The 24,842-nt window shown below is 39.0% G+C and overlaps 1 protein-coding gene across 3 annotated transcripts in view; it reads right to left on the reverse strand.

Moving 5' to 3' along the window:
* Positions 1-8,880: 8,880 nt before the first annotated feature.
* Positions 8,881-24,842, reverse strand: part of SLAIN1 (SLAIN motif family member 1) — a 52,137-nt gene continuing 36,175 nt past the window's right edge. For all 3 annotated transcript variants that reach the window (XM_083820550.1, XM_083820549.1, XM_083820551.1), the window contains 3 exons: positions 16,327-16,491; positions 14,162-14,441; positions 8,881-9,968 (listed from right to left, as the gene is read on the reverse strand). In XM_083820550.1, the coding sequence (XP_083676676.1) occupies positions 9,893-9,968; positions 14,162-14,441; positions 16,327-16,491 (521 nt within the window). In that variant the 3' untranslated portion in view covers positions 8,881-9,892. The remainder of the gene's footprint in view (positions 9,969-14,161; positions 14,442-16,326; positions 16,492-24,842) is intronic.

Below are 24,842 nucleotides of genomic sequence, written 5' to 3' on the forward strand. Positions count from 1 at the left end.
TTCAGAGAATGAATTTTATTCCAAATTATTTCTACTCAGTGCCATTGGATAAACTGCTTTCTGAAAGAGACTGTAAAGATGTGCACTGTAAAAACAGAATAACGAAACCTCAGTTTAAATGGGACTTAGTAAAAGAATATCAGGGAGATACAATTTGTCCAGTGTCTAATTTCAGAAGTGTTAACAGTTTTACAATTTGAGGAAGAAGTTGCAAGTACTCAGTACTTCAGAAAAACATGCCCATCTTGTCAGACAATTACATTTGACTCTTCATCAAAGAGCATCATTTAGTAGTTTGCTTACAAACTGTAGGCCTGATAACAAATCAGGCTAGCTGATTTGCTATCAGCTATCAGTTACCAGGCTGACAGCACTGAGCTAGGTAAGGCAGATGCACGGTCTCCTACCCAACCTCAGATCTCCATCTGCATGAGACTGTATCCAAAGTAATAAGATATCCTGAGACGCAAGATAAGCTCCACTAACACTCGGCGTAGCTTCTGGATCAGACTTCACTTACAGCAACCAGATCAGAGCATACCTCAAAGGATTCGAGCACATCTGCACCCACCCCAAGTAGCTGCATCTGTAAATTAAGTGGGATGGGGCCCATTTGAAACATCATTGTTATTTCACATCGATTGAAAAGAGGAGGTGCTGAAAGTGTTCCTTCTTTTACAGATGGAAGCAGGTTATATATTGTGAATTCTGATCCAGCTATCAATACAGCAACATCATTTTGTCTGATGTTTTCTCGTTCTGTCATATATACAAAAATCCTTCTTGTTCTATATGTATACATAATCAGAGTTGCATAATACATTCCAGTCAGTGACTGCCTAGAAAAACATGGATTAAATCAGAACACATTTTTATGATTTCTTTGGCTTAAAAACCCATTTTTTCTAAATTAATTTTCCTTCTGAATTCTTGAACATTAACTTCAATTATTGCTTTACATTTGCAGGAACTGAATGGAATATTGGCAGCATTATGAAAAAAATAATAATAATATATTATACTCTGATGCTAGAATTAGAATACCTCAGTTTAAGAAGTAGTATAAGCCTTCTAAACAGGTAACTGCTTAGAATCACTAATCTAAATTTGCTAAAATTTAATTCAGAACATTTTTATTGGCCCAGTGAAATTCATAATCAGAAAGTGCTCTTTAAGCACTTATCAAGGGTATCCAGAAAGGAAGCTATTATATCCTCCCATAGGGAGGGTTGAAAAGTAAATTGGTAGAAACATACTAGTATATTTTCTGTTGCAAAAAATGTTTCCAGATATTTCAGTTTAGGTGCATTGTAGCTGACACGCAGATTAAGTTTACTGCTGCTTCTGCTATTGGAAAGTTCAGTATTGGATACAGATAATATACCTTGCTTAGAAACATCTGCTTGCAGTCTGCAGAGTATGAAGGCTGGATGGACTTCCAGAGTTCAGTTCGTGAATATTGCTGCAGGCTTATTCCTGCTGTAGGTCTGGCCAAAAGGACAAAGGAATAATATTTTATTTTTCTAGGGGAATGAAACAAATCTGGGGGACAAGTAGTGAGTGAAGTGAACAGAAACAAAGAAATATTGTTTTTACTCTTTTAACTCAAAAAATGATCACAACAGAAAAATATAATACTAAATGCACAAGCACAGGGAAAGAGCTCTACATAGCAGATAGATTGTGTCTGACATGGCAAAATACTATTCTTTGGCTATGCTCACAGAACAAAACCAACATGTTTGAGTATCATCATCTGGTTAGACTCTGCTCCAGTACTTGGTCTCTTTTAAGCACTCCACCCTAACAAGCAGCTCTCTGGTACCTACACAGGGCTTAGTGGACTACAATAGCTCTGCATCTGGGTAACACGTGCAGCAGGCACTGTGCTCCTGGGAAGAAATGGGACTGCTGTCTTGGACAAATCCACTCCGTGCATAGGAGCCATAAGGTTTTTTTCTGCCCAGTCACAAGAGCAACCTATGTGTCTCAATCAGTCTCAACTGTCCAATCTGTCTGTGTTAAGAAGGATGCACAGAGTTGTGCATCTCCAAATAGCTAAAGGGAGTGATGGCAGGGACAGAGTTGCCTCCATTTTGTTTCTGTGATTTGCCACATTTCTCTTCACGTAAGAAAAAGTTTATGGTCTGTGAATATTATCTACTATCTGTCTACCTGTAGTTTCAATTCTGACAGCTACATCTGGGAGTTGTGCAGATTTCTTATGACTCTTAGATATCTGTAACTCTAAAAATCAAGATGAATTGTCAATACAAGAGATTGACATTTTGAATGTTCGGTAGGTCAAAAAATGAATCGTAGAACCATAGAATGGTTTGGATTGGAAGATCATCTTCTTCCAAGTCCCCTGTCCTGGGCAGAGACAACTCCCACCAGACCAGGTTGCTCAAGGCCCCATCCAACCTGGCCTTCAGCACTTCCAGGGATGGGGCATCCACAGCTTCTCTGGGCAACCTGTGCCTCACCACCCTCATAGTAAGAAAGTTCTTCCTTACATATAAACTAAACCTACCCTCTTTTATTTTAAAGTCATTATCCCTTGTCCTATCACTACATACCCTCGTAAAAAGTCCCTTTCCTGCTTTTTTGTAGGCCCCCTTTAGGTACTGGAAGGCCGCTATAAGGTCTCCCAGAGCCTTCTCTTCTCCAGGCTGAACAGCTTCAACTCTCTCAGCCTGTCTTCATAGGTGAGGTTCTCCAGCCCTCTGAGCATCTTCGTGGCCCTCCTCTGGGCCTGCTCCAATAGGTCCATGTCCTTCTTGTGCTGGGGGTCCCAGAGCTGAACACAGGTGGGTTCTCACAAGAAATGCCTTATATCTCTATAGCAAGTATGAAGTTCAAAAATCATTCGTTGTCCAAACTTCTTGACATGGTTCTGAGAGCCAAGTCTATACTTCTATCAATTTTCCATATGAACCAGCGAAAGACAAGAAAAACAGTTGTTTTTATATGTACGTATTTATGCCTGCCATCACTTTATACTCTGCTCAAGGGAATGAATGAAGTAAGAAATGTGTTCAGCACTATAAAAAAAAATATAAGTAAGAATGCATTATTCTCCCCTCCAAATATAGGTTCATATGTTCTTTGTCACTGAACCTATAATCTCAAAAAAAAATAAAAAAATTTAAAGTGTCTTCTCAACTATCTGCTCTATTTATTTTCATAAACATCATCATACTAGTGCAGTTTTGTTCACTAAGGAATAAAAGCTGCTAAAGTCAGGGTCACATTCAAAAAGGCAAAACCGAGCACTATAATGGTCACATTGCAAGATGAGATGGCCACTAGCATGTACATGTACATGAATGGCTGAGGACAGACTTTCCCCAGTAATGCCAGCAAGACTTGAATATGACCCAGAAACCATATAGTAGTTTTCAGACAATGCTATGCTCAGAGTACCCTGTCCCACCTCTCAACATGCTCAGATTATTAAAACCTGCCATGTAACACAGAGCATGTGCTAAGAAACTTGCATTTATAGTCTCAAGTGGATTAGGGTGTCCCATGAGCTAGTCATATTCAAAAGATGGCTGGGATCTGCAAAAATGTATCATAAAGACATTTGAAACAGGTACAGAGCTACTGTTCACAAAATGGCAGCTACAACAGGTTTCATACAAGACGTCTAGACTTCTGACCTTCCTCCTCTCTCTGTTCCTCTTGTGAGCTCAAGATGCCTAAAACACACTGCTGCAATGAGTGTGGCACAGGTGTGTGAACTGCTTGGTATTGCCAAGCCTTCAGCAGTGCAGTCATGAATACACCCACCGACAGCAGCCCAGCTGCCATGAAGATTATGCCAAAGTCAGCATTCAGGTACCAAAGGACTCCCAAAAATACTTTTTTTTTTTGGTTTGTGGGCAAGAGTTTTGTAAATGCCAAAAATCACCTAATGTTTGGTTTGCATAGAAAAGGAATTAGGTTCCAGTTTCAAGAATAAACCTATCTAATCTCTCCTTTCATTCCTTCCATGAGACTCTTTGTAAAAATTGTTGTTGTGGTGCACATGTTGAAAGATCATCTCATGACTCTTTAGGTCAAAGCCAACCTGTTGAATTGCATTTGGAACTAATGGGCAGTCAGATCAGACAGTAGAGGTGTGATCCGTCTGGGGGACCTCCAGCTCTTGCATTACCACTTTTTTGGACCTATTAGCGTGCTAACATCTCTTCATGCTTTAAATATCCACTGTCATTAATTCAGATCAAGTATAACTGCTTACCTTACAAGGTAACAGCTGCAAGTCTCAACAAAGAGATGGAAGATGCACTAAGGGCCTGTTCCCAGGGCTGGGGAGGAAGCAGCAGTTGGATCTGCAGGTGGATGGACGGTCAGGAACCGCGCCATTCAAAAGAGCACACACAACCACTATCAGAAGCTACAAGGCGGGAATCTGGGGAGAGGAAGAGTTAGAAGGGTAGATGAAGGGGAAAAGATGTCTGAGCAGATGGGCTGCAGGGGTTATTGCAAATAAAATGCGACTCTGGCTGGGAACAAGAAAATTAAACCAGATCAGCCAGAACATGTTTTTCACCAGAACGGTGACAGGGGAAGTCATCCGATCTTACTCATTTCCTTTTTTTATCCAGAATTTCCAGAATTTCCTAATTGATAAGTCATGCTTGAGGATTAAACACAACAAATGTGTTTTTAAGTGATAGTGTGTCTTATTCCCTAGCTCTTTTTATTAATGAAACTTTACCCATCATTCACAGTTGTGATTTAACCTGGCATGCAGCGAAGCACCACATAACCGTTTGCTCACTCCTCACCTGCGCCTCCTGCCCCTCTCCCAAATAGGGGAGAGAATCAGGAAAAAAAAAATTAAAAAAAAGTAAAGCTCATGAGTTGAGATAAAGACAGTTTAATAGGATAGAAAAGGCAGGGAAAACAATGATAATAATTATGATAAAAAATTATTTATACCAAACAAATGATGCAAAATGCAATTTCTTACCACCCACCGACTGATGTTCAGCTAGACCCCAAGCAATGCCCCCCTCCTCCCCCTGCTAACCCCCCTCCCAGTTTTATTGATAAGCATGCCACCATGTGGTATGGGACATCTCTTTGGCCAGCCTGGGCCAGCTGTCCTGGTTCTATCCCCTCCCATCTCCTGGTGCACCCCCAGCCTGCCCGCTGGCAGGGCAGTGTGAGAAGCTGGAAAGTCCTTGGCTCTGTGCAAGCACTGCTCTGCAACAACTAAAACATCAGCATGTTATCAGCATTGTTCTCATCCTAAATCCAAAACACAGCACCACACCAGCTACTAGGAAGAAAATTAACACTATCGCAGCTGAACCCATGACAATAATGAATGTCTAACTAGTATTTTCCATATGAAAATGCTAATTGTTAGTATTTGTGCTAGCATAAAGGCAATGTAATAGAGGGCCATGAGATCATACTGGGCTTCATGCTATACAAACACAAAAGGAAAATACAGTTTGGGTATAGCAAAAACATGAATCAAAAAAAAAATAAAAATAATGAGGCAGCATTAGTAAATGGGCTCAAGAGCAGTCAGAAGACACATTTTAACTGTTGTCCTGTTTTTAGTGGTATTGTACCAAAGAAAAGCCTTTAAGGAAGGTCTTGAAGGTGAACAAAAACCAGGATCCCTTATGTTACGGGAGCTATGAGGTGCTTTGCAACAGATACAATATAGTCTGGCATCATGGATGTAGATATGGGAATCCACTTCAATACTGAATGAAAAACTGTTAGTGGGATGGGATAGTGTCAGTTGCTTTGAAAATGAGTACAACTTGCTTATAACTGAACTGTTTTCCACAGGAAGACAGAAATCAGTAGCAATACACAAAAAGTGGTAGTCACATGATCAAAGAAAGAAGATAGGAAAATGATACAGTTTTAGTTTAGATAGATCTCACATGCTGAAGAATTTACTAGTTAAGGTCAAATAAAAAGATGACTTCAGGTGAGGAGATCATGGATGAATGCATCTAAGAATGGAAAAGGAAATTTGCATCTTCAATTTGTCATGCAAGGCATGCAAGACTTAGAATTAACTAGAATGTTAGGTTGTAAGAAAGTCAGACTGCCCAGGTTATGGGGCTGAATCACTGGAAAGTTTGAGGTTTTATCCTGGGACTGAAAGTGGAGGGGGAAAAAAAGCTTATAGAATAAGGTTGAGTTATGTTTCAGCCATCAGCTCGAGAGCTGAGGCCAAGACTAGTTAGGACAGTAGGAGGTAGGTTTGGGTTATTTCTGAGTCATTTCTCGGACTCGGCAACAAAGAGACAGAAGTGTAATATGCTTCCATGGACCAAAAGAGAGGAGAAGAACCAAAGGGGGCCACAGGGATAGTCCTCAAGTGTTCCCTTAAATTCAGAAATGAAAATAACTTTGGTTACTCGTGAAAAATAGCAGTTTAATTCTCTGTTTTAAAGAAATCTGCATGATCTTGCTGTGTTTCACATTGCCCTGGAGATTTGCCTCACATGAAATTGAGACTGACAGAAGTGGTTTTGTTTTGATGCATATTCCATATAGTTTGTTCCCAGGGAGACTGTGGTGAAGTATGCAACACTTTGGGCACTGTTCAGTAGTATTTGGTTAGTTGATGATAATCTCAGGGGAGACAGCAAGCTCCCTCAGCTAGACGGAAACAGCAGCAATACCACAGTCTGTGGTTGAAATGAGAGTGATTCCGATGATTCTTTCAGCACAGAAAAGAGATCAAGCTGCTCACACCTCTGGTTTCCTTCTAAAGTCTGGTAGTAACCATCTAATGTGACAGATACTTAACAAAAATACTTAAAACAGCAAAGCTATCCAGTTACCAAATCCTGACCTGATGAAAGAACATATTGCAGGGGACCAGAACAATTGAAAAGGGAAAGATAACTGCATTGTTTCTCGCTTATAACAGTTTATAAGAGTTCAATGTATCAAAAATGACTGTTTCTCCAATTCACGACACATTTTGTGTTGTGAAATTAAAGAATGCAAATCGCAGTTTGGCACCTTTCTTTAACATGCTGTCTTCTTACATAAACAACACTGGAAAGAAACATATGCAGAATTCAAAGCAAGAGCCTGGAAAACAGAACAGCTTTAGCTACTAAAAAGAAAACATTTTCAAAGTATATACTGCCCTCCTGTGTACAATTCAAGTATTGCCGCCAAAAAAGCAAGACCTTACCTCAAAACTTCGAGTAATGTGGGGCTGTGATAACGTATTTAATGGAGAAGTATGGATAAAATCCCAGCACAAGGGAACATAGTGAAGAGACAACTCAGACCAGGGCCAGACCAGATCATTGTAACTGGTCTCCGGACAGTTTCATCAGTTTCAAAGCATCATCTTTTATGAAAAAGACCATGCCGGTTCCCTATCACCAGAAGTCACAAGAGTTTATTCATTTCAGAACTGCACAGGTGCAAATGCACAGAACAAACTGTGTTTTAAAATAATATGCACTCTGATAAGCTGAGAGGCACAGCGTGGTGATAGGGTCAGTTTAGATGGGCTAGCTCTGCTTAAGCACTGCTTGTGCCAGACAAAAATTGTGAACTGAAAGAATTTGTCTGCATTTACTGTAGGTTAAAACCATAGAATCACAGAATGGTTTGGGTTGGAAGGGACCTTAAAGGTCACCTAGTTCCAACCCCCTGCTATGGGCAGGGACACCTCCCACCAGACCAGGTTGCTCAAAGCCCCATCCAGCCTGGCCATGAACACTTCCAGGGATGGGGCATCCACAACTTCTCTGGGCAACCTGTTCCAGTGCCTCGCCACTCTCTGAGTAAAGAATGTCTTCCATATATCTAGTCTAAATCTTCCCTCTTTTAAATTAAAACCTTTACCCTTTGTCCTGACAGTACAATCCCTGACAAAGAGTAGGTACTAGAAGGCCACTATGAGGTCTCCCTGGAGCCTTCACTTCTCCAGGCTGAAAATCCCCAGCTCTCTCACCCTGTCTTCATAGGAGAGATGCTCCAGCCCTCTGAGCATTTTTGTGGCCCTCCTCTGGACCTGCCCCAATTTCCTTCTTGTGCTGGGGGCCCCAGGGCTAAATGCAGGTTCTGTAGTTCTCCTTGTCCCAGGCAAATAGTAAAGCAACACCAGAGCTGACTCTACATCCCTGCCACAATCAGTCTGGAAGCAAAATAAACTGTTCAAGATAACTAAGATTGTTCAAGAAATGATTGATTTATGTAAGCAACAGTAATTTCTTCCAATAAAAGTTTCTTATGAACAAGATGAGTTCCATGTGTATGTACTGAAATACTTACTTGTGCAGAGACAATTTCAAGAATATTTTTTGATAACGTCCTCAATGATTCTACATTTTTTGTTTGCTTTTTTTTTTTAAACTGGATTAAAAGGACTAAAGTGTGAAAAATTAATTTTTAATCTCTTTTAAATAGTACTAAGCTGTACAGAGGTACTACTGCACTTATATACAATCACATATCACCGTAATATAGGTTTTACTTACCACTAAATTCTTACCTTTTGTTTTTCATTTTAGTTTGCGCTTTTAATAAAAACAGGTCCCCAAGCAAATTCAGAGATAAATCCATGGCAAAAGAAAGGCTTGGTACATTGCAAGTCACATTTGCACTTGCAGAATCTGAATATTAAATTGCAAAACAAAACAACAACAACAAAAAAAAAACCACATAATTGATTGATTTAAAAACAATGTTTACCTGTCTTCCATGCAAATTATGGCTTCATAACTTGATTAAGAATTAAGATGAACTTACTAATTGCAAAAATGCAGCATAATATAAACGTTAAGTAACAGGAACCCCAGCAGTTAAGTAGATGTCAATTTACTAAATTCTGACAATGTTTACATTGCACACTCAAGAACAGCATTATTGCTGAAATAGATTCTTTATTTCTGAAACATTCCAAAACAGCAGTATACACAGTTGTAATCAAATATTAGGTCATATGCCATTATAAGAAAGCATTGATTAGTGCAATTGGAATTTGTAAAAGATCTATCAAAAAGATTTATTCGCATTAAAACTCATTTTTCATAAGCAACTGTTAATAAAACATTACAATTTTATTCTTTGTAATAAAGTATTGAAAACCAAACATAGTTGTAGAGATCATTGTATCTTGGTAAGTGCAACGTGACTTATGCTGCCATTTTAAATACAAAACACTATGACAATAAATTAACAATTGAACAAACAGTGAAAGACCAACAAAACCATGCTGACCCTGCTGGATGGCAGTTTTGAGTGAATGCTACTTTTTTTGTGCTTCTGCAACATAAATATACTGCTTTGTATTGCCAATGGTACAATTTTGTAAGATATGTTCCTAGCGCTAAAAAAGTACATTACCCCAAAAATATTATTTATGGCACAGAAAAGGTAGATTATCTCTCTGTTGTTCAAGATTCAGGCAAGTTTAAATGAAGTCAAGTATATAAAAAAAATGTACTGGAAACACTAAAAAAAATTAAACACACATTAAGTCCCCTCCAAATTCAAAATAAATGCATGATGCCTTTACAAGGAATAAATTATTTTAGAATTTCAGTATGGCAAAGCTGCTGCAAAAGCATTAGCTCCAAGTTCTTTCAGAGGAAATATTCTGGTACTTTGCACATATATACTTTCTTCACTTCTGTGTGATAATACTGCTACTGTTAGTCTGATAACAATGCAGCTGTTCAGGTAACTGATATAAGTGCAATATTTGATAAGATGTTCATTTTTTTAAAAATGGCATTGCATTATGGATGTTTACATATTAAAATCCCAGGGGAAATAATACTGCATGACCCTCCTTTCCCAAGTCATTGTTACCCAGCCAGCTGGGTAATGAAATCCACGTTACTTATTTTCCACTGTTCATGGGCATCTTTCATCAATAGCAGCCATCTCTCCAGTTTCCTTCCCGCATCGTGCTCAGCGATGAAAGTGGCTTAGGAGGCTGAAGAAAACTGTATGAAACAAATCACAGAAAAAGACAAAGGAAGTCGTATTTCATGTGAAAGATCAAGGTAGCAAATGCCATTCACATCTGTAGTGATATTGGCTTTGTAGCTTGCTTGGAGACTTCACTCTAGCATATTCCTGGCTACATGTTAATGCAAATATAAAGACCTATGGTGAAATTAAGACATCGAATGAGATCCCATTAGTGTCACTGGATAACGGATTGCAAAAAGGAATTTAGTGAATAATCCTAGTGATACATGAGACCCCTCAAAATGGGAAGATTTAGTTCTTCAGGTTAAAGGCTCTGAAAAATATAAATATAAACCTATTTTGTCACTATGGACAACGCACATTCCAACAGAGACAGACAGCAAAGATGTAATGGGAAATACTATCCAAAAAGCTGTCGTGCTCAGCATGCTCTCAAAAACAAACAAACAAACAAAAACAGCATTTATAGAAACACTATGCAGGCACTAAGGAATTTAGGCATCTTATCAGTTGAAGAACTGTATCAAGTCCTGCTCCAGCTCCTCTTATCCAAGACACATGATTACACGTTTCCATCATACAGCCAAAGTCAGAGAGCTGCCAGTTCCTACACCACTACCCATGCAGAGAGCTCGCGGTCCTCCAGCCCCACACCCTCACACCTGGGCTGTATCTCTCATTAATGAACAGGGATTTATTAAAAAAATCTTTGCTGACCATCTTCCAAAACTGCCAGGTTTTTACTAATGAAGTAACTGTTTTAAATAATATTAAATAAGCAAACAAACAAAACAAAAAAACAAACAACTATTTGATTTGGCCTAAATGTCAAACCACCGGTGACAAGACAAACATATTTTAGTTACACCACAGTTTGCTGAAAATAAACTGTCCCAATTCTGTGAAATTGTTTCTTATAAAACCAGGTCTTAGGCCTTGTTCTCTCACTTCTCTACTTTTCCTTTAATGGTAACTGCTGTAACTTACTGATGCCTCCTCTCCCTTCCAAACACCCTTGCATGGAAAAAAGCAGATGTATGTTGTAAGAGAGTCAGTAAGCCAAGAGCAGTCATCAGAGCAGCGCCTCACATCTCTGCTACAACTGATTTTCTTAGTGGACAAAAAATTACACTTAAGTAAAAAAGATGGGTAAACTTAGGCTCAGCCAAGATGTTTTTGTGCGTCTCCACTTTGTTGCAGTATTCCTTATCTTTGCTATAAATCCAGTTTATTATAAATCTAGGCATAAAATATGACCAGCCTCTGCCTTGTTCTACAACTGCTGCTTTCATTTCTTTTTTTTTTTTTAGGAAGAAAAAAAAAAACAAACAAACATATTTAACAAGGTAAAGAGAAGGTTCAAGAGAAAACAGAGAGGACAAAAGTAATGAAGAATTAGCTAAGACGAAAATAAGCATAAGAATACTGCTGCTTATCCAGAGCTGAACTCCTGCTTAACAGGAAAACACACCAACATTGAAAACTGCTTCAAAATAAGCACAAGCTGTCAGTATGATGCTACATCTTTTGAGATAACAAAGTTTTGGAGGGTATGGAGACTCTTTCAACTTACCTATCATCAGCTGGACTGCAGTCAGCCTGCTCCAGCACAAGGCAGCAGGAACAACCAAGCCTCCCACCTTCACTCCATGGCTGCATTTAGGTTGCTGCCATGCCTTTGCAGGCTGCATGGGATGACCTAAATCCACACCTGCTGACTTGACATCCTGGTTTAGCTGAGACCTGCCTCATCACTGGGGACTCATCTGGTGACGGGGACTGTTGGCTGACCCTCGTCACTGCCGTGGCTCTGCTCTTCTTTTTTGGGTACTGTGGGGCAGCTTGGCTGTTCCACATGGCTCCCGGCTCACCTTGCCCCTGCCACTGTGCTCCTGGGTGAAGATGGAAAGTGGAGGACTGGCAGGTAGGGGAAGCAGTTTAGGAAGGTGGGTCTGCAAGAAGTCCAGAGCACGGAGTTGGAGAGGGCTGGTGGTTAGGGGGATCCATTTAACAGAAAAAAAAAAAATGTTGCCTCACTTATAAAGCTAAACATAGGTGGAATGTACTCATTACAATTTCTTTACACTGCTTTGGGATGCATGAATCGCTGATGATAAGGAGAAAAGCAGGTAGTATTTAGCCAAGTTGGTTATTTTGTCTACAATAATTTTATTTTACAAATTGTCAAAAGCACTCCCTCATGTGTTTGGTTCTGTGCAGTAAATACTGAAGTTCACAAACTTTAGGGCTTATGTAAAGTGTCTAACAATCTATTTTAAGTATGTACAATACCAGTAACTTGGTTACATAATGGTCTGGCCATGGGTAATAAAGACAGTTTTGCTCTGAATGTGCACTTCGTCCTGAACACCTGATTTATTACTATATATATATATTCTACTTTCAATGAAGTTACAACTAAAACCATTTAAAGTTTCCGTATACTAATAGAAGCTAGACTCTTGAACTGGTAATCAGAAATACCATTCCTTAGAAATGACCACAGTGACAAAATCAACACTGAGAAAATCTGCCTCTCGTGGTTGACTTCCTTCCAAGAAAATTTTGTATGCACTGAAGCCACTTTTATTTTCCAAATGAATAAATAAAATGAAACTAGGGTCTTAAAGAACTGTTGGCTGACCTCCAATCTGTCTGTGCTTTTAGAGTCCTATAAACTTGTCATTCACACAGTGTAAACACAATCTATCTTCCAGGATCATTGGTCTGGTTCTACAGCAACATATGATGCTGCTAAGGTACATTTAAAGGTGAGAAGATGGGACCCCAGACTTTCTGGACTATAAATAGCTTTTGAATTAGATAAATTTGAATGAGCTTCTAATAGAAAAAAAAAAAAGTGTGTTGAGACTACAGTGTTTCACCCTCCCACTGAAACCTCTTAATTTTTTTATTTTTTTTTAAGGTTGTGTCTTGTAGGAAGAATAAAAAAATAGCAAGAGACTGGTCTTTGTGGCCCAGAAAGTCTTTGTTTCTCACATGTTGCTATGAAAGATTTAAGAGCTCTGCAGAAGAACATGAAGTTGAGGGAAAGAGAGAGAGAGAGAGAGAGAGAGAGAGAGAGAGAGAGAGAAAGAAAGAAAGAAAGAAAGAAAGACCTCTACTATGAAGAACTCTAACAGAGAGAGATCCAGCAGAGAGCGAAGAAGGTTATAATAGAAATTTCATGGTACAGTCTCCATCAAAGAAGAAACCTGACAGCTTTTTATCAAAGTTTCACTGCAGTTGGTCAAAATCTGTTGTCAGTCACATCAGTGTAATCCCTTCGTAACTCAACCAAAGAGAGAATGTGAGCAATTGAACTTATTCCGGATCTAGCAAGTACCTAGTGAAAAGCATAAAAATGGTGAAAGCTAAACACTGACGGTTCATCCAACAGAAAACCAGGTGGTCAAGCAGCGGGCGTTCACAACAGGAGGGATGCATGTGATGGGAAGAAATAGTGGGAAGAGTTGACAGAAGTTGATAAGAGTTTCTTTTTGAGAAACTTCAACACCTATTAATCATAGAATGTATGACACATAGAACTAAGAGTTTAACTCCCGGATGTTATAAGGTGATTAAAACATAGTTCTTTCTTCAGGCTTATTTTAGTGCTTACCCTAAAAAAAAATATTTGGAGACAATTCTCTTGCAAAACGCAAAAATTCATTTGTTTAGCAGTATAGCTTGCCTACTGTTTCCCAGCTGGAATTGACAAGATGCTGGTTCATCCCAAGAGGAAGACATCCAAAATATCTCCTTCATCATAATTCTGTAACATCACAAGTTGTATTTTTACAGTCTGTTGCTTTTTACAGCAACAGGCATGCAAATCTTTCTCATGCTCATCCTCAGAGCTTGAAATAGCAGTTGGCACAAGTCTGGAAGATGGTGAGTCAGATATACTAATGCTACGAGATATCCATTTGTTTTGATTTCTTACTGGTGGGTGGCATTACATTCTTATTTTCATGTAATTACACTCTATCTGTAATGCAGTTTATTAGAAATTACCAGCAGGCATTGTCCATCGCTATTTGTGAAGTTAAATCTTCACTCATTCACTGACTCAGCACTAGGAGCTAGAAATACTTCTCCTTTATAGCCCAGATTCATACTCCAGAGGAAAACAAACAAATAAACAAAACACAATCCATGCTAAGGCCAGCTACACAGGAACAATGGCCTGTTTAACTCTTACCTTCGAACTGGCTGTGCAATTTTACTTCTGGGTATGCCACTCCCATTGATGGCCAATGAGGGTCTTGGAAGAGCACTGCGCCCCACAGTCCCTTGACTAGCAGTCTTGTTTGGCATTGGGATCCCAGTGTTAGAATATAGCTGTAAATTGTTGGACACTGGAATACTACTGCCTTGTACAGTTGGGCTTACATAGGCAGTAGCTTTGAGAGGCTGCCTGACAGACACTGGAAAATGTCCCACACTGTGAACTCTGTGCTGAAGCTGTCCTGGCGATGGAACTGTTAGGAGAGGTAGAAAGGAATTAACAAGGTCAGTACCCAACAAATGAGGCCAGGTAATAATGCTCATCTCTATACAAATCTAACTACAAATAAACACATCATTATGCAATTATCTTGCTAATTATAAACTACTGAAGAACCCCCTGGATCCAACACTGTATCCTGCACCGAACTAAAATACCCTGTTCCATCCCCACACCAAACAAAAATCCCACCCCCTATTTATCATTCTTTCTTCCCTCAAAGAGGTTTCATTTTTCATTAAAAGCACACTAATTCCACCTATGCAATTAGAGCTTTAAAACTGCTGAAGCTCTGAGTTAATTACTTTTAGATCATTTAGATTTTTTTAAGATTGCTTGTAACCGTATCTTGTTTAATGCATGTTGCATTAAAGCATTACAAAACATCACAAAAGTCTAAGCTTTATTTATAAAAACAATCAAAAGGCTATAAAAAGGTCCCAAACATAACAGCATATTCCAAAGCTGATGCTATGTAAACTATCATTTTAAATCAATGCTACCCATTCCACAAGCTTTATATATAGATTCTCTACACAATTCTGCCCTCTGGTGTACATCAGACATGCATCTATTTCAGAGTCCACATATCAAAAGCAAACTGTAAAAAGCCTAAAGGACATAAACCGACTACCGCACACAGGCCAATCCTTTTTCAACTCTTTGAAAAAGGACATCCTAACTACATTTAAAGATACGGTTGAAGAAACAGATATATGAATCAATTAAACAAGAATGGCAATATATTGCTATGGAACCCTCATCATAACACAGCTCCTTAAAAAACCCAATGCTGGCACTTTTTTTTTTTATATTTTTCAAAAAAGTTATTTCAGAAGAGTTACATTTTACACACACATTTACATACATAAACACACAGATAAACATGTATTTTTAAAGTAGTAAGTAAAATTAAACTCTCAGCACACTACCATGCAAGTTCCATGTAGGACCCTGAACAACTATTTCCAATCTCCTATTAGAAAAGGACAAAAATAAGACAAACTAAATCCAGCACTAAGGTGTACTATCAAGAAAAGATTCAATTTAATCTTTTTGAAGACATTTGAAAATTCTGCTCAGATTTGAAGGAAAATACACAGAAGAACAGGTTTTGCCAACGTATCCCTTCAAAACCTCATAGGAAATGGGAGGCAAAAGTTCAGTTCCTTCTCCTCCCTGTGTCAAATGAAATCCACTTTTTCCATTCCCCATCAGAGTATCTCAACAATCATGCTAGAAAAGAATGTCTTGCTGACATTCTACATTCATAATTCCACATCCAATACATCAATACTGCACCCCTGCCATCTGGAAGTCAACTAAATTAAACTTATTAGAGACATTTTAATTCACCCACTCAACAAGTATGATATACTTGAGGATATAATCCTGCAGTTACCACATCTGCACGGAACAGTGGCTCAAATTCAACAGGAGAGAGGTCATGTGTTTTGAGATGGTATTTATACTGTGTACTGTAAAATACAGCACTGTGTAAATTACCAAGAAAAGCAATGTTTTAAATTCTAGTATCAAAGCTGAAAAACTAAGCTTATATGAATTAATTGCATTATTGGTTCTTCTATATTACTACTACTACTAATTATTATTATTGTAATTTTAGTTGAAAGGTTGACAAAAAAATGAGTGGGCAAAGAAAATAAAGGTGGTGATGACATTCAATACTGCAAGATTGGCTAGAAGTTGCCTTCCAAACTAGCAGCTTTAAAATCCTGAGCTATATTAAATCCAGTGTAAAAGGAACACAGCCTGCTTTTAATTTTTCATAAAGTAGGGACATATACTTTACCACTCTATTGATCCCTTGCACACTGCCAAAGAACACAGGTACTTACTACACGACTGCATCCTTGAAATCCCATTACTCGCTCCATGTAGATTGGAATCAAAGCTCTGACTGTTCCTCACAGTGACTGGAGAACTAGCAAAGCCAGCAGCATTGTTAATGGTGGGAGTACTTGGCATCCGAGCTAGGTTCGGCATGCTTCTTCGGAGTTTATCTGAAGCAAAAAAGCACAACATCCATAGTCATGTCAGAATTTGCAACAAATACAAGGAGCCTCTGAAAAAAAATCTGTAAAAATTCAAAATTAAAACTGAATTCCTTCAAGACAAAGAAAGGTTTTGCTCCATAGGAAGAATAGGAATACATAATTGACAGCCTACCGATTGAACCCTTCTGATTATTGTAATACCACAATTATTCACAAGTCATTTATAAAACATCGATAAGCAATGCATTTTAAGGATAACAAAGATCTAAACACTACAGTGTAATAATAAGGATGATTTTCATGTAAACGTGTAAAATAGGTCAGATGAATCATGCCCTAAATGTGCCTATTTCTTTGCAGTGAATACAAAGGCTTCAGTGACAGTCAGAATATCTACATTGTGGATGTCTAAAGACAGGTGAGATGAATCCATCATAAGTGACTAAGTCTTGTTTTCAGGTGCCAATGAGATGCTAAAAAAAATCTATTCAGTACCTAACCTTATTAGCATGTTAGGTTTCTGCAGGAGGCCATGCACAAAACCTGCTAAGTCGTGATGCTGTCAGTTGCTTGGAGACCTGGGTTGACATCAGGATTTTCAAATCTGGTGGGTCTCCCTCCTATCCCACTTGTGGTGTCTGATTTGGTGGGCATTTTCAGAGCAGGCCTGTAGGATAAGGTCCTGCATAAAAAGAAAGCTGGAAATGAGATATCTGGGGCCAGGCTCAACAGCTAACTTAAGTGGCTAAGAGACTGGAATTCTGAATTGCCTCCTGTGATGTGACAGACTTCAGTAAAGCACCAGTGCGTGGAAATAACAGATCATTCATTAAGTCCTGTTTGGCAATAAGACTAATATTGGCCTCAAATTTTGTGATGCTGCTGACATGGCTACGTTTCCTGTGGTACTGTTCTCAGTGCAGTCCACCAGCTCATGTCCCTGCAGTAGGTTCCAAAGCATGGTACAGATCTGTCTCCAGTTCTTACACCGCAACAGAAAGCAAGGGTGCGCTTTTCCTGTAAAATGCATCTGTGACTTCTCTCTTCAATTGCAAACAGGGCATTTTGAGATTACAGTTCTGGATTTATGCACAGGAATAACACATCACACATGGCTTGGAACTGCTGTTTTGGGTTGACCTCTTAACCCACACAGGGCAAGTTCAACTCACAGAAACAACAGATTGACTTAGGAGTCTCTGTTAATCAGTTCACATAAATATATAACCTATTTAGCACTATCATGAGCTCCTCTAATCCTTAAAGCTGATAACAATTGACGCGTAATAAGAAGTGACAGTATAGTTCTATCTATACAATGTATTAGCAGTCACTAACAGTAACTTAAGTACATATGATGCCTATGTACCTCCAGTGAACTGTCACATCACAAGGCTACAACTGTAGCTGTTCTTATGACTGGTCCTCATGATAAGAACTGGTACAGGATTCTACAAATATTCAAAACATCTTTGCATTTCAAAGGTCCAGCATTTCTAATATCCTCATATCCCAACTCCCATTTAGTAGTGCCTACCTGCCCTTGTTGGTCTTCCCTTCCATACCAACTAAGGTTGACTTGCATAGGTGGTCTAACATAGAAAACCATTGCTATCTAGGAAATAGTTTACATAGCCCTATTCATATTATTGAAGTCAAACAGTAAGTGCGGGAGGTAAGTCAGGGAGGTGTTCAGTGCAAGAAAAGGGAAGTTTTGAGTTCCCAGAAACTAGAGCATAGCTAAATCCTAATAAATCTTTCCCAATATGAAATAGAATTGGAAGAACCTCTCTAAAGGGTAACTCTTCATCAAAGAGTTAGAGGTGTTATGCTTCTGTGGCTCATCACTGACACTGGCAAACTGAAACTCTCAGTGGTATAGCAACAAACATTAGCAAAGGGATTACTATTGTGATTCAGGTAAGTATTCATATAACTGGTATAGTAAAAACACAACTGTTATCAGGCTTCCAAAACTGTCCTGGGGATGTGAACAATGGCATCCACATAGCTACTGTGTGCTCCTATTTCTGAAATATTCATGATTTTGCAAACTGGAAAGGGAACTTCCCAGAGCTGCAGAAATTTCATGAACATAAGATGTCTGTAACTACTGTTTATTTTGAAGACCAGGCCAACCCTTTAAGCTCCTAGGCCATGAAATCCTAGGCTAAAATTACAGCACTTGGCAAAAAATCATTTGAGCAGTAGGATGGTGGTAGGGTAGATTGCACTGCATAAAATAGATTTTTGTCTAATACTATCCACGTATCACACAGTATAAGCCAAATTCCTTGGAATCTACATGCTTTTCCACTCTGGGACTGCATCAGCCACAATAGGAATAATCTGTGCCTAGAACTGTCCAGTGGATGCAGCTACAGTAGCAGGAAAAAAAAATGTATAGAAGTAGCTTGGATTTCCTCTGTGTCAAGGGTGGCCATTTCTTTTGCCTTCTGTTCATGAGTCCTTTGTTGTTCCACCAGTCTGCTCTGCTGATGATTCAGTCCTCGGGCAGCAAATTCCTGCTGCACCTGCAAATTTTCATCCATCAAACATCTGCATTACTTCTTTGATGGTTCCTTTTGTCTGCTGAGATAAATGGCCCTGAAAAGCAATGAAAATAGCAGGTCAGTGTTATGTTTAAGGAAAACCCAGAAATGCTCATCTCAATAGTATTCTGCAGCTTTCATTTCCTTGGATGATGCATTCTCTTTCATCTCTTTCTTGAAGTTTGTTCTGCCACCTGTTCCCCTCCTAAGAACAGTGGAGAGTCTTACAGATGTTTTCAGTGAAAAACTGTCTTCTGTGAGCGTGGTATACAGAAGTAGACAATGGAAGTTATGTGATTTTAATATTATTTCAGGCCACAGATACATGACTAGATATGAACTTGCTGGAAATCTATGAGAAGAAAACAAAAATATTTCGCTAAGCCACATTCCCTTTTTAGAGCCCTTTGCTCTTCTAAGACTGAAGAGAAAATTGACAGAGAGAAGGAGAGAAGCAGTAGAGCTGCGATCAGTTCATTCTGTTAGGGACATGTGGCTTCTAACACCAGTGAGGAATTCCACAGCACCTGCGCCTTCCACAGTATCAACAGCTATTGTGATCCACTACTGAGTCTCATCTAAAATTTGGGCTGAGATAAATATGATATTTAAGTAGGATGTAGCCATATAAGGCAACACAGATGTACCTTTGCCTTTCCCCGCCTTCTTTGAGATGTATTAGCATGACCTACAGACACTGCGTTACTGAAATTTTTGAAACGTGAAGTACAAAATGCAACGATAGGTCATGCAACAGAAGTAATCATCAGTTTCTGGTTATTACCACCTTCTCAGAGTAGTTCATGCGTATACACACGTGCTTGTCACTTCATGAGTATTCTTTAGGTTGCATGCATTGCCCACGTTTCTCATATCTGCAGCAGAATGATCCACAAAAAATCTCCTATTGCATGTTTACACATCCTCCTCCATGTCGCATCCATGCTGAACTGCACGTTGCCTACAGCACAGGAAAAACTAGGAATTATGAAACAGAGGTCCTCTGCCCTCACCTGAAAGTGTCCATGAAAAGACCACCCCATAGCATAGATCATAGTTACTACAGCAAAGAAACTGGTCAAAAAGCAGGCAAAAATGTCCCTTGTAAAATAGTCTATGAAATTACAGTAAAGACAGCAGTTTGCCTCTTACCCAATTGCTTCAGTTCTGATTTTTCCAAGAACTTCCTCCCCAAATGCCATTTCTTCTCTGAAATCAGCCAGGGATCTGCAATCCAACATCTTTCTGGCAGGACTCCACAACAGGCAGCACCTGCCTGTTGTCTTCTGGTTCCAGCTCTGTTGGTGGCCTCCCACGTTTCACCATTTCTCTCCTTCCTCTGTCCAAATACTATCACCAGCTGAAGATTAACATCCATGCTGCATGCAGTCAGGCTTTGTACTTGGAGCAAAGCTGCACCACAAGAGGTAAGATCTTCGTGGGCTGCCAGACTGGGAGTTCTGATCTTTGGGTTTCCTATTTTTCCTTGAAAAATATTATCTTCTCTCTGCCAAAACAGCTTCATCCTCTGTGCTTCATCCACTAAAGCACTTCTAGAAGCCCATGATTATGAATAAATGTCTCTAAATTATGATCCCCTCAGATCTCACAGAAGTGGCCCAGAGTCTGAGGGAACAGTTTTGAGAACAGATATTTCCTAGAATACTAGGAAAGATAAAAATGTTGTCTATGCAACAGGTCCTTATGCCATGTCAGACTGAAATATCCAAATGGTATATATAAACCTGTCAGTGATTTCTAGAATTGGAGAAAGGTGTTAGCAGACAGCAAGAAAACAAAACCTAAAATGAACTATGGGAATACCTATTGGAGGACTACAAATGGACGGCCAGCAGCTTGCAGATTGATTAGTCTGTATCCACTCTGTAAAACTGGCAGGTTATCAGCATAAGTGTTATGAAAGAAGGATCATTTGTCATATATTTAATAGGACTAACTAGCCCAGATTTAAAAACACCAAACTGAGGTTAATTTGGACATTTAATGACTAATGACAGGAACAAGACTAAGCGCAAGGAGAGGTTATGTTGGATCTATAGTGAAGTGTCTTAAAATATATTTATTCATTCATTGTTTTTTTTATTTAGGTGTTGTCGACATTTTATTTGAACAGATTTACATGCCTGACCAAAAGTGCACTATAGTTAAGGAATGTGATACAATGAATCATAATTATTTTGTCTCAGAGAAATCAATATCATTGTTTAAGCTACATTAGCAGTTTCTTTCACATATTTAAATCCTTCACATAAACCCTGCAAATTCAACCCCACTTTATCTGTACCAAATGCACAAAGAAGTTAAGGAGAAAAAAAAAAAAAATAAAAAATATGTGGTTATCTATTATTAAATATAATGCTCTATATTATTTAGATATTCAGAGTTTGTTCTGAAATCCTTAAAAAAAAAAAAAAAGTACTCAATTACAACTTCACCTTAAGGGATATATACTGTTAATTTCTCTTCCTCATCTTCAAAGACCTGAGTTAGTATATGCATTACATTTGTTATGCTTATAACATTTATAAATGATGCTTGTAACATCCTAAATACACCAGGGTCTAGTTAAAGATCTGTGGAAACATCAGTGGTGTAAAAACACAAATACAGATTGAAAATTAAAAATAAGTTTTTCAGTTAAGCAAGAGACACCATTCTTCATTATTGACAATATTTACATTTTGCTACGTTGAACACTTCGATTTTATTCAGATTTATTACTTCACTTCATGCTGGCATGTGTCTCCCTCCATAGATCCCTAAAGCATATTAAAGATTTTTCCATTATCCTTCCATGACTTCTTTCCACTGTTCATTATTCTCAGTAAAACTTCACGGATGACTGAGAAAGTTTTTTTTTTTTCTCCTTTTCTTTAATAGTCTGCTAAAATTTCTTACTGATTTCCCTCTTCCTTATGGAACTTAGAGAGAGGCTAAGAGCAGAAAAACATCCAGTAAATCAGTAAGAACAGGCCTTTTCTCACCCCTTCAAACACACAAATCAAGGCCAGTCTATACTGAACTGGTATCTAAACACAGACCTACTTACTGACCCTAAAATGCTGCTATTGTACAGAAAGAAAGAGAGAGAAAGGAAGGAAGGAAGGAAGGAAGGAAGAGAGAGAGAGAGGAAGGAAGGAAGGAAGGAAGGGAGAGAGAGAGGAAGGAAGGAAGGAAGGAAGGAAGGAAGGAAGGAAGGAAGAGAGATGAAGGAAGGAAGGAAGAGAGATGAAGGAAGGAAGGAAGAGAGATGAAGGAAGGAAGGAAGAGAGATGAAGGAAGGAAGGAAGAGAGATGAAGGAAGGAAGGAAGGAAGGAAGGAAGGAAGGAAGGAAGGAAGGAAGGAAGGAAGGAAGGAAGGAAGGAAGGAAGGAAGGAAGGAAGGAAGGAAGGAAGAGAGAGAGGAAGGAAGGAAGGAAGAGAGAGAGGAAGGAAGGAAGGAAGAGAGAGAGGAAGAAAGGAAGGAAGAGAGAGAGGAAGAAAGGAAGGAAGGAAGGAAGAGAGAGGAAGGAAGGAAGGAAGGAAGGAAGGAAGAGAGAGGAAGGAAGGAAGGAAGGAAGGAAGGAAGGAAGGAAGGAAGGAAGGAAGGAAGGAAGGAAGGAAGGAAGGAAGGAAGGAAGGAAGGAAGGAAGGAAGGAAGGAAGGAAGGAAGGAAGGAAGGAAGGAAGGAAGGAAGGAAGGAAGGGAGAGAGAAAGGCAGGCAGGAAGGAAGGAAAAGAGAGGAAGGAAGGAAGGAAGGAAGAGAGAGGAAGGAAGGCAGGAAGGCATGCACTTTCAAGATGAGGCAAGGGTTTTGCAACACTTGATGTTCATAAAGTTTTGTTTGAGAAAAAATGTATTCCCCAGAAGTGTAAGCAATAAAATAACTCATAACTAACAACTTCTGAAAAGAGAAAGCAATATTTTTAAAATGAATGGTATTGGTGACCTGTTTATGAAGGTATCAGCCAGGCTACAATGTTAAAAAACAACATGAGACATTAATGGAAAATGCAAATTAAAATTAACCAAGAAGCACACACTGCTGCTACTCGGTGAAGGATGTATTTTTCATCTGGTCCTTCTTAGTGCATTACAATAAATGTCTTCTTTAGCTGGAATAATTTTGTCTAAAGTACAGAGTTTCCAATTTTCAGATATTATACCAATGGGCACTTTAAAATGAACATGAAAAACAGAGTACCAGGACAAAATTTTATCAGTAAGTTTATCTAAAGATCTGGAAAATGGGCTTGAACACTAGAAGACCAGTTTCTTTTTCAGTATCTCGTCTACCCTGGATTTTCACTGCTCAGGATGTTTTCACAGTACTATCGCTCCATTACTTCTGATCTCAGAAAATCAGAAATAATAAAAGGCATAAATATTAACATCTATTAAAAAGAATAAAGAGATGAAACAGAAATAAAAAATAATAATTTAAATAAAGTTAAAATGAAAGCGATTACTCGTGTGCCACAGTTACAAAAAAAAAAAAACAAAACAAAACAAAACTGATTTAAGGAGAGGGTATAATTTAACAAACAAACAAACAAACAAAAGCTTTTCTATTAGTGGATCCTTGGCTGAACTGGAAATAAAACCTACTAGAAAACAAACATAGCCTATACACCCTGCAGGCAACGGCTACAAAATGTTGTTTTAGAGGTAACATTGGGTATGTCTCCAGCTTGTGCTACAGATGGTCCTAAATACTTTAAACACATATTAACATATTTAGATTTGCAGACACCTGCCACTTTATGTTAGTATTTACCAGGCAGCGTACAGGACAGGTCCCATTCATTCAGACACTTCGCTAGTGGGATAAGTGGAGAAGAAGAACTTGGGCCTGAGAGAAAGGGCTAGATGGTATGGCATTTTTAAATAGATGTATGACAATTTAAAGCATGGCAGAGTGTTAAAATTACAGCAATGGGCAGCACTTTGCTAAAATACACTGGCAAGAACAATGACAGCTGGAAAACATCTGTGAGCATACTTTCACCCCAAGTACATGATGACCAGGGGCCACACACGAGACTGACAATCTCTCTGTTGTCTAAAATGCCATCCTGTGAATGGAAAATAAGCAGGTCATTGGCTCTAGTGGACCTCCACACAGAAACGTAACGCCTTTTGAGAGATCCTGTTTTGTCTAAGGCATCTGAACAGCACTGACAGATGTCTCTGGTGAAGTCAAGCAGGTGCACCAGAGCACCTCATACAGCAGCAATTGCTTATATGTGGGCAGCTGAACTAGGCACTGCATTCACATGTGGGCACCTACATCCCAGCATCTAACATAGGTGTCTCCATCAGCAAGGCAGATCCCATCCAATACATGTGTATGGACACACAAAATGCATCCTAGGAATAAAACATTCTTTACTCATCCCTTAAAAAGTCCAAAAGCATTTAGAGCAATGAATCAGAAGTCTTATCTGCTCAGACCTTTGCAAGCCCAGTTAAGGGAAATGGCAAGGAGAAGCAGCCACCTCAGTCCCCAGAAGGCACACATGTCTGCATCTGCACAGTCACCTTGACTGCCAGCCTCTGTTTGCTGACAGCTCATTCCCCTTGCCCTTTCCTTCAGGCCAGCATTAAGCTCCTCTCAGCCTTGTCAAAACAACTCTGTTATGGGGGTGACAGCTAGGGGACTGTCTTCCCAGCCATTGGGAACCTGGCTATGGCATTTGAGTGCTTGCTGGGACATTCAGTCTAGGTAAACATTTTATCTTTTCCATTTGTTTTCTTGAAGGCACTTCTTAATCCAGTTTCATACGAAGAAATATATTAAAACTA

The sequence above is a fragment of the Anser anser genome (genome assembly GCF_964211835.1).
Source record: "Anser anser genome assembly, chromosome: 1".
Taxonomy (NCBI): Eukaryota; Metazoa; Chordata; class Aves; order Anseriformes; family Anatidae; genus Anser; species Anser anser.